This window comes from Pelobates fuscus, chromosome 4, assembly GCF_036172605.1.
Source record: "Pelobates fuscus isolate aPelFus1 chromosome 4, aPelFus1.pri, whole genome shotgun sequence".
Classification (NCBI taxonomy): domain Eukaryota; kingdom Metazoa; phylum Chordata; class Amphibia; order Anura; family Pelobatidae; genus Pelobates; species Pelobates fuscus.
The window spans coordinates 3,492,067-3,500,788 of record NC_086320.1 but is presented as its reverse complement, the minus strand read 5'-3'; the positions used below and the strand labels follow the sequence as shown (position 1 = coordinate 3,500,788).

General features: G+C 45.8%; 1 protein-coding gene across 2 annotated transcripts in view; it reads right to left on the bottom strand.

The window, feature by feature from the left end:
* Window positions 1-3,569: 3,569 nt before the first annotated feature.
* FBXL6 (F-box and leucine rich repeat protein 6) overlaps window positions 3,570-8,722 on the bottom strand; it is a 77,013-nt gene continuing 71,860 nt past the window's right edge. Inside the window, exons 9-11 of one of the 2 annotated variants that reach the window (XR_010090729.1) lie at window positions 7,258-7,498; window positions 4,516-5,210; window positions 3,570-4,475 (exon numbers count right to left, since the gene is read on the bottom strand). Coding sequence is in view for 1 of the 2 variants with exons in the window: in XM_063450908.1 (XP_063306978.1) it covers window positions 5,036-5,210; window positions 7,258-7,498 (416 nt within the window). In the remaining variant the exon portion in view is untranslated. Of the gene's footprint in view, window positions 5,211-7,257; window positions 7,499-8,722 lie in introns of both variants that reach the window. The other variant, XM_063450908.1, reaches the window with a different exon arrangement.

Below are 8,722 nucleotides of genomic sequence, written 5' to 3'. Positions count from 1 at the left end.
TGTGAAGTAAAGGGAGAGGAGAGCAGCGTCCTCCCTCCCCAGCGGCAGTGTGTGTCTCCGGGAGCTGATGGTGTCGTCCATCCTCCCCAGCGGCAGGCTGAGTTACAGGGGGCAGAGGTTGTTGTTCCTGCCCCCCAGCAGCAAAGTGATGTGCCAGGAAGGCAGTGTGAAGTGAGGGGAGAGGAGAGCAGCGTCCTCCCTCCCCAGCGGCAGTGTGTACCCCAGGGAGCTGAAGGTGCCGTCCTTCCTCCCCAGCGGCAGTGTGTCCTGCAGGGAGTAGAGACAATCAGTCTCGCACCCCAACCGCAGGACAAGGGAATGAAAGGGGAAACAGCTGGTCTCCCTTTTCCCCAGCAGAAGGAGTGGCAGGGAGAGGAGCCTGCTAACCCCTCTCCCCAGCAGCAGTTCACCGTCCAGAGAGAGGAGCTTGTTATACCCTCTCTCCCACGGCAGCCTAACCCACCAAGGGGAGATGTTAAGCCCCACAACTGTGCAGATGGGACCGTAGTCTCTGCACTTACAGCACAAGGGATAGGGACGGTCGGTCCTGTTCCCCAGCCTCAGGGTGATGGATCCAAAGGGGAGACAGTCGGTCTCCCCCTCCGGCAGTCGAGCTGTGCACCTAAAGGGGAGACAGTCAGTCTCCAGCAACCAGGCGCCCACCAGACTACTCCCGTGGTAGTGCTGGCAACCGGACAGAGTACCGCTGGTCTCTGCCCCCTCAGCAACCCACCAAGGCAGCCTACCAGTCTCCCACCCAGCAGTGGTGAAACACCAGAACCTGGACAAAATTCTTCCTCACACAGATGTAGTAACCGGTTAGTGTGGGTGGGCTGCTCTGTTATTTCTGTTTTGTGGGTGGGTTGCTGGACTAACCAGGGCACTGACCGGCAGAAAGTCAGGTACCCTGTTAGTCTAATTGGCAAAGGGGAGAAATGTGGCGAAACCAGCTTCGCCACTGTGAACTGGAGAGGCCTGGCTGCTAGCCTCCTGCCCTGCGACTACGGCCCCTGGACATATTGCTCTATAAACACTATATTTGGGCATGTAATAATTTATATTGCTGCTACTGGCCCTTTAAAATCAGCGATGGACATATTGGGACTTTTGGGACTACTGTCCCTTTAAGACTGTGAAGCATATTCTAGTGTACTGCCTGTAATATTGTATATGTATTCATGTGTTAAGTTTAACCTGGGTGATATGTATGCAGCATTCACCTGATTGTTCGGTAGAATCACTCCATTCATTATATTGAGTGAAACTACCGAACAACCAGACCACCCAGGAATAAGTGTGCCTCCAATTACAGTTTGCAACAATGTTGCAAACAGGTAATTGGCAATCCATGTAATGTATTCTTTGTCCTCTGGGTGGCCGCCATTCGGGAAACAAACACGTGGCGGCGGCCATCTTAAACTACCGAACAGCGGTGTTTTGCCGTCGAGTGTCTGGAACTGAAATCGGACACTTGACTAGGCAAACACCGCTGAGACCTCCATACTCCCAGAAATTCGTATAGAAACTACCGAATGACCCGCCGTTCGGTAGAAAGAAACATACGAACTAGGGGATTCATGCGAATCCCCCTTAGTCTCTATAACCCAAGTAATTCGTCTGTTTCATTCACTTGTTTGTGACCGACCGCAGGGCCAAAATGCATGGAACTGTTTTCGGATACTTTACCCATGCGGTCGGTCAAATCTTTGGAACCTCATATCTCCCGAACCATTCATCCGAATGACCTGATTCTTGAATATGATAGCCCTGAATAAGGGCTATCAGGGGATACCTGTTTTGGAGGTGTAGCATATGTATTTGGGGTACATCCAGGAATTGGGGAAAAAGGTGTACGGTATAATTATGTTAAGTGCTAATCTAAGGGGAGGAAATGTGTGGGAGGTACATCCATGTGATTGGTTAAATTCATTCTCCCCCTGGGAGTGTCCTGTATGTACTTGGTTGTAATAAAAGCCAGACTGGGTGTCCCAGTCCAGAGTTCTTGCTTAACCCTCAAAGCGATGTGTCGTCTCGGTCTTTGGGGGAATGGGATTGTATGCTGACTGCCAAGAGTGTAAGCCGATGTCTGCTTTTCTTGTTCAGCTGTTCCAGTGTTCGTGTGGTTCCAGTCGGGAGAATGGTGTTTGCAGTAGCTGCCTGTGCATCTGGAAAGGGGATTATCGCCTAAACTGGGTTTTATCCTCTTGTAAGTGAAACGGTCCGTTACAGTGACTGACTGGAGCTGAGCAGGTACTGGTAATCCTGCCCCAGTTCCCATTCCTGGATGGCAAATTCAGTCAGGTCTGGCCCTAGGTTGTCAGCCATAGGGAGATCCAGCATGGCTTCTCTGTAGCCATGTATGTCCCAAAGCCGTGACTCTGCAGCACTCCCGAACTCCGGTTCGGCAAAGGCCCCCCATAATAGGCCAGGGCCATTGTAATCCTTGCCTTCCGGTCTGTCTTACTTGGCCATTCCAGGAACACGCTGAACCGCGTACCAACGTAGCGCCTGGTATGCGTCATTGAGCCCCAGTTCCCTCGGTGCCAGTGAATTAAGCTGCATCACCAACTCCCACCTGGGCTGTTCTCCCAGCATAGGCATCCGTATGGCCACTCAGGCCTAAAGTCGCTGCTCCTCACTGGGGAGACGCTCACCTCACCAACGCTGCACACCCTCTCTGCAGTCCAACCTGATTGCCTCTGATACTGGCTGACCCAATGGGGCCAAGCTTTTTCATGCCCAAACAGTTCCACAGATTTGGGCTGTGCTGTAGGTCAATTTCACACTGAGAAAATGACTAAGTCCCATTCAAACGGGACTTTGTCTCTGCAGCTGAAAATTCAGTGTAGGAGAAGGTAAGGGTCAGCAGTGTTCGTGGAACTATGTAGCCGATTTCAGTTCCATTAATTTGGCTCCACACACCGCTGACCGCATTTGAATGAAAAAACATGGCGCCGCCACGTGTTTGTTTGTGCGAACGGCGGCCACCCAGCGGTCGGCAATTTACCTACAGCAGGCTCCCAGCCTGGGAGGTAAATTGCCTGCACGCTTCCACTTCTGGGTGGTCCGCCTGTGTGGTACTGTGTGGTACTGAACCAAGTAAATGGGGCTTACTGAACATTGACATTTTCTGTTATTTTGTCCTATTTGTTGTTTGCTTCACAAAAAAAAAAAAAAAAAAAAACATCTTCGAAGTTGTGGGCATGTTCTGTAAATTAAATGATGCAAATCCTCAAACAATCCATGTTAATTATATAATGTGTAATGTTGACTCTTGGGTTTGTCAAGTGAATGAATTGACTTGTTGATTTGAACTCCTATTTAATACAGCAAATTGATTATAATTGTATTGTTTTTTTGCTTTGTATTTTATAGTGTGCATTATTAAACTTATATATATTTTAAGCAAAGTCTGTTTATTTGTCATCTGCCGTTCATAAATGTTTATATCACCGCTTAAAACAAAGAACTAATCGGTCTCTGAAGGCTCTGTGTGTGTGAATATCATCAGATAATATTTTTTATATATATTCCATACATATACAACTTGAATTTACCCAACAATTGAATCTTTTAATAGTAATAAACATATATTTAAATTACCAGATCCAAAATATTTAAACAGTAAGGAGAACCTTGATAAAACCTTTAAGTTTATAAGTAAATTATTAATATGTTGCTTTTGGTAAAAATTATTTGTATTTAATTGCCCCTCAGGTTACAATCAAGAGACACATTGCATCACATCCCACCTGTGAAGGAATGCCCCATCACTTGGTTTGGTAATATTCGTTTTCCCCTGTTCGTTTGCCCATTCGAAACTCTCCTAGTTCGGTTCCTGAACGAAGACCACCCAAACATCTAATTAGACTGTGGAATACAAAGTATCCAGTGCGAAACCACCATGGAAACAATCACTAAAAGGCTCCCCTGGGTGGCTGCCATCTTGTCTCCCGAACGCAGGCAGCGGTACCTGGTTGTAGAGTGCCTGGAGCTTATTACTGCTAGGCACTCCCGCAAACACCAGTGAATATGAAACTGTTGCCCATTCAAGTTCCCAACCACCTATACGAACGGCGTTCGGGAGATATAAACTACCAAATGGGGGAAGCATTCGATACTAAAAAGCGTTCGGATACGGTGTATGTCTTTCGTAGAAAAACCCTGGAACTGAGGCCGGCCGTTCCCATGATTTCTCTAGAACTATTTTGGGCTTCTACCTAGGTTGCCGGCCGGTCAAAACTGTACCTCGATGAAAATTCCAAACTACCGAACCGATCGGAGTGCTTTTTGGATATGTTAAGCACTCAGATCAGGGCTTTCTCGGGATGTGACTATGCTAACGAGTCTCATCTAAACTGCCCCCCATTGCTAAAAACCCAAGGAGTCTCACCTAAACTGCCCCCCCCCATTGCTAATAACCCAAGGAGTCTCATCTAAATCCCCCCCATTGCTAATAACCTAACGAGTCTCATCTAAACTGTCCCCCATTGCTAATTACCCAAGGAGCCTCACCTACACTGCCCCCCCATTGCTAATTACCCAAGGAGTCTCATCTAAATCCCCCATCGTTGCTAATACCCAAGCAGTTTCATCTAAACTATCCCCATTATACAAACTGTCACCCCCATTCCTACTAACTCAAGAGGTCTCAACTAAACCGTCCCCATTTTTACTAAACCAATGAGTCTCATCTAAACTGCTGCATTATCCCCAGTCTAAAAAGTATTAATTCAACTGCCTCCCACAGCTCAACATTACATGACTTTCACGTTAACCTGTCCCAAAAGGAAAAGTTGTCTCAGCTGTTCGTCCTATTTCTTCTCAAGGTGCCATTCAGAGAGAATATCAGCTGTTGACCAATTCTGCCTGGTTTATTTTCTATTAATCAGTCTTAGATGTGACTCCATTTCTACTGAAAGTCTCTTCTTGTCCCATATCAGGCATCGATCAATATTCTGAGGTTCAGTCTCTTACTGAACCCATCTTGGCTGCCTTTGCAGTTCCACTGGATCTAAACGTCCATTTCTGAAGGTCACAGATACAGCTCCTCATCCCCTCCCAATTCCTTCTTTAACTCCTCAGTCAGTCCATTTAGACACTCGTGGATATCTTGTTCACCTCGATATACACGTTTCATCCCCCGTGGAAGACAACGACAAGAAGATAAATCCAGGTGGGAGAGAGACTGGCAGCTACGGAGCAAATTCCTGAAGGAGATAAAGGAAAAGAATGTGTTAGCAGGATCCCGAGCATCCATCATACAGTCTTCTCCCTCTCCACAATAAATGCCACTGTAGCTGTTACTCAGGGGAGGTTTGTAGTAGGAAAGCATACTTTTCTCCCCTACAGTTCCCAGCATGCTCTGCTCTTATATCTTTCTATGAATTGCTGCACAGACATTAGCATTCACAGAAAACAATAGTTAATCATTGTATACAGTTGCAAGAAAAAGTATGTGAACCATTTGGAATGATATGGATTTCTGCACAAATTGGTCATAAAATGTGATCTGATCATCATCTAAGTCACAACAATAGACAATCACAGTCTGCTTAAACTAATAACACACAAAGAATGAAATGTTGCCATGTTTTTATTGAACATACCATGTAAACATTCACAATGCAGGTGGAAAAAGTATGTGAACCCTTGGATTTAATAACTGGTTGAACCTCCTTTGGCAGCAATAACTTCAACCAAACGTTTCCTGTAGTTGCAGATCAGACGTGCACAACTGTCAGGAGTAATTCTTGACCATTCCTCTTTACAGAACTGTTTCAGTTCAGCAATATTCTTGGGATGTCTGGTGTGAATCGCTTTCTTGAGGTCATGCCACAGCATCTCAATCGGGTTGAGGTCAGGACTCTGACTGGGCCACTTCAGAAGACGTATTTTCTTCTGTTTAAGCCATTCTGTTGTTCATTTACTTCTATGCTTTGGGTCATTGTCCTGTTGCAACATCCATCTTCTGTTGAGCTTCAGCTGTTAGACAGATGGCCTTAAGTTCTCTTGCAAAATGTCTTGATAAACTTGGGAATTCATTTTTCCTTCGATGATAGCAATCTGTCCTGGCCCTGACGCAGCAAAGCAGCCCCAAACCATGATGCCCCCACCACCATACTTAACAGTTGGGATGAGGTTTTGATGTTGGTGTGCTGTGCCTCTTTTTCGCCACACTTAGTGTTGTGTGTTTCTTCCAAACAACTCAACTTTGGTTTCACCTGTCCACAGAATATTTTGCCAGTACTGCTGTGGAACATCCAGGTGCTCTTGTGCAAACTGTAAACGTGCAGCAATGTTTTGTTTGGACAGCAGTGGCTTCCTCTGCGGTATCCTCCCATGAAATCCATTCTTGTTTAGTGTTTTACGTATTGTAGATTCGCTAACAGGGATGTTAGCATTTGCCAGTGACTTTTGTAAGTCTTTAGCTGACACTCTAGGATTCTTCTTCACCTCATTGAGCAGTCTGCGCTGTGCTCTTGCAGTCATCTTTACAGGACGGCCACTCCTAGGGAGAGTAGCAGCAGTGCTGAACTTTCTCCATTTATAGACAATTTGTCCTAACGTGGACTGATGAACAGCAAGGCTTTTGGAGATACTTTTATAACCCTTTCCAGCTTTATGCAAGTCAACATTACTTAATCGTAGGTCTTCTGAGAGCTCTTTTGTGCGAGGCACATCAGGCAATGCTTCTTGTGAAAAGCAAACCCAGAACTGGAGTGTGTTTTTAATAGGGCAGGGCAGCTGTAACCAACACCTCCAATCTCATCTCATTGATTGGACTCCAGTTGGCTGACATCTCACTCCAATTAGCTCTTGGAGATGTCATTAGTCTAGGGATTCACATACTTTTTCCACCTGCACTGTGAATGTTTACATGGTGTGTTCAATAAAAACATGGCAACATTTCATTCTTTGTGTGTTAATAGTTTAAGCAGACTGTGATTGTCTATTGTTGTGACTTAGATGATGATCAGATCACATTTTATTCCAAAGGGTTCACATACTTTTTCTTGCAACTGTATATTGCGTGGGATAGGCATAAGGCTATCCTAACTATAAGATAAGGCCAGGGACTAATGAAAGTATTTAGAAAATTGGGCAGACTAGATGGGCCGAATGGTTCTTATCTGCCGTCACATTCTATGTTTCTATATTGTATCTGTGGAAGATGCCAGGCTTCGTGCCAGCACGATAAAGAATACACATCTAATGATGAGGTTTTAGGTGACTAGTAAGTTAGAGACAGCCCACCTGATAGCAGAAGACGTGACCTTTGTGCCAGCAACATTGAGGGACTGCAAGGTCTCATTATTTCCTCCTCTTGAAAGTATATGCAGAGCTTCTGTCAGGTCCCTCTCATTGAAACTCTGTGAGGCCAGATCGAGCTCTCGCAAACTGTGCTGCCACCTCGTGGCAAGGAGGGCACTTCCAGAGCCTGGCAGGATCAGGTTTTTTGTGCTGCAGTATATGCCCAGATATAGGCGCTCCAGGTCTGTGAGCAAACAAACAGTTATACTGACTCCTGGGAAAAACAATACTGAAATATAAAACAAGAGCCTGCACCGTATGTAACATACAACATCCAGCCATTTATAACAATCTGAGGCCAACAAATCCTACCAGTAGGAATATAAAATAATCTATGGAAATAGCCAGGGTAATGGACCCCATAAAGCCCTCCTTCTTCCTGTTTATTAACAAACCTGGAACAAAACCAGGCTCCTGAGTAACAGAGCTCCTCTGGCTGATAACCAGGCTCCCTTAGTAACAGAGCTCCTCTGGCTGATAACCAGGCTCCCTAGTAACAGAGCTCGCCAACTAGGCTCCTCTGGCTGATCACCAGGCTCCCTAGTAACAGAGCTCCTCTGGCGGATAACTAGGCTCCTGTGGCGAAACCGACCTCGACTGATTGCCAGCCTCCTGCCATGTGACTATGGCCCCTGGGATGTATTGCCCTTTAACCCCTTAAGGACACATGACATGTGTGACATGTCATGATTCCCTTTTATTCCAGAGGTTTGGTCCTTAAGGGGTTAAAGACATTATTTGGGCTTATTGGATTTTTAAACACTTTTTCTGCCCCTTTGAATACATGAGAAGGTGTGCCCCTCCCCCGTTTCCTGTCTATTGTTCTACAGCAGGGCATTGTCCCAGGGACACTGCCAGACCAGTTGGAACTTGTTGCTATGGTTTAACCCCATGGCGTTTGGACTATGTTTGTGGATTGTGAATAAAAAAGGCTGTATGCGCCAGTACAGTCTGTTCCTGCTTGACCCTCAAAACGGAGCTGTGGCGGAACCAACCTCGCCACTGTGCACTGGAGAAGCCTGGTTGCTCGCCTGCTCCCTTTAGACTATGGCCCCTGTTCTTTTTCCCTGCAGAAAGGCTGGTTCGTGCCTTTCTGCAGACTGTTAACCCCTTAAGAACCAAACTTCTGGAATAAAATTGAATCATGACATGTCATACATGTAATGTGTCCTTAAAGCCATGCTACCCCAGATAGCTATGCCATGGAGCCCAGCCGTATACTGAAAGACTGTATGAAAGACTTTGGCTCCATGGCGATTGAACTGTATGTATGTGATCTGAGCGCCATCCGGTAATAATGTGCGCTCAGATCTAAGCTATCTGGGGATAGGTAGAATGTCTGTATTTTATGTAATAAATGTAACCTTGTGTATTTTATTGTATTTTACTGTCTTTTTACTGCCATGTG